This window comes from Populus euphratica, unplaced genomic scaffold (genome assembly GCF_000495115.2).
Source record: "Populus euphratica unplaced genomic scaffold, PopEup_1.0 scaffold598.1, whole genome shotgun sequence".
In the NCBI taxonomy this organism is placed as follows: domain Eukaryota; kingdom Viridiplantae; phylum Streptophyta; class Magnoliopsida; order Malpighiales; family Salicaceae; genus Populus; species Populus euphratica.
In genome coordinates this window covers 102379-104096 of record NW_011500475.1, presented here as the reverse complement: position 1 = coordinate 104096, position 1718 = coordinate 102379, and the positions used below count along the sequence as shown (strand labels likewise).

Below are 1718 nucleotides of genomic sequence, written 5' to 3'. Positions count from 1 at the left end.
ACGAGAATGAATATAATTTGATAAAAACGGCCATCATTCTTAATTATTTGAACCCATCAATTTTGGCAAAGATTTCTTGCACCTTTTCGGAAACGGAGTACATGTTTATCGCAACTACATGCTGTTACTGCAAATTTTGCTGGGTTACGTCCACCTGAAGAGCTTCAAACCCTGCAAACAAGAAGAAAAAAGGAATTACTTTACCATTGACATCTCAATAAAATATATTGAGACGCAACAAGAAGTAATTACTGAATGTAGTCGATGTTAATTATGCCGGCAACAGGGTTAGCGATTTGAGTGAAGGCTTCCTTGGAGAGGTCAAGCGTCGATGGACATCCAGGACAGTGATCCACAACCTTCACAGTTACAGTCTTGCCTGTGCATGGATGTGGTACTGGATTCCTGGGACCTTTACATGTAACCTGGAACACTTTTCCACAAACAGCCCCGTTTTTCCATAAACTATCATTTGCTGCTGCTATCATAACACCAAAGCTTTTGTTGCCATAGCAGGCAGATGCTGTCATGTATTAATTTGAAAAAAAGAAGATAAAAAAATATTAGATAGTCATCGATAGCCAAAGCTCTCAAAGATCTTGGTGCAAATCTTGGAGACATTGATGGCATACACAACAATATTTTTTCAATCGGGGTCATTTAGTACCATCACAGCATTATAAAATTCCCTTTACATTACTATTCTTGTATTTCAAGAAATAATTCAGAACTGATCAAGAAAATGAAATTAGATTTTTTAATGTCAATTCATGAGTGGGAGAGGTTTTTTTTTTTTTTTTTAGATTAACGTGGGTGTTCGGATCGACTTGTGTGCATCATGACTAATTTCACGAGCCCTGAAATTAACGACTATGTAAGTTTACAGTGACTATCATATAAATAATTAAGAACTTGAATTCCTCCAGTGACTATCATATGAGCAATCAAGAATTCAATCTTGAAACAAGAATTTAAACTTGAGACTAGAGGGAGCAAATCCATTATGAGTGAGAGCAAATCCCTTAATTATGAGTGAAAGAGGATGAGATTACAGAGGGAACAAATCTCTTGATTATGAGTGGAAGAGGTTTGATCGGATAGGTAGATGCTATTATGCAAAATATTCATCATTATAAAACATGAAAACAGTGCTGTTTAAAAACCCTAGCGTTGAAAAGCACCATTTGTCAGAAAACTCACGAACATAGGTTGTGTAGAAAGTAGCGATTCCCGGTATAGCAACAGCTACAGAGAGAAGGCTTGCACAAATCCCCATCGCGATCAAAATCCTCTTTCCCATGGCCGCTTGACTCTCTTTTTTTAGTTTACTGGCTAATATCTAACTTCAAATCCTACGTTGTGAATAGTAAAATGTTTTGGTACGTCAGACCAATTTGGTCTCCTCCCATTATATAGGAATGAAACCTCACGACAGGATTTTTTTTAATTTATGGTAAGATATCAATTCTAGGCTGCTTGGATTCAGAGTACCTACGATAAGTTTTTCATGGATTTGTTTGCATTGTCAACAGATAATTTATGGAATGAAATTAACTCCTATTCAGTAGTATGAAATTAACTCAGGTATGGTTCACTGTCTACAGATTTTATTTTATTTTTTTATGTAGATTCGATGGTGTCCACAACTGTTTTTAAAATTGATAACCTTGGTTTTAATGATATATATATATATATATATATATATATATATATATATA

At 35.0% G+C, this 1718-nt stretch overlaps 1 protein-coding gene across 1 annotated transcript; it reads right to left on the bottom strand.

Annotated features, from left to right (window-relative positions):
• Positions 1-248: 248 nt before the first annotated feature.
• On the bottom strand, positions 249-1300 carry LOC105114916 (putative EG45-like domain containing protein 1). Its single transcript, XM_011011642.1, has 2 exons — positions 1201-1300; positions 249-523 (listed from the first exon to the last, which is right to left on the bottom strand). Exons 1-2 carry the CDS (start codon positions 1298-1300, stop codon positions 249-251), a joined length of 375 nt encoding a protein of 124 aa, XP_011009944.1.
• Between the last annotated feature and the right edge of the window lie 418 nt (positions 1301-1718).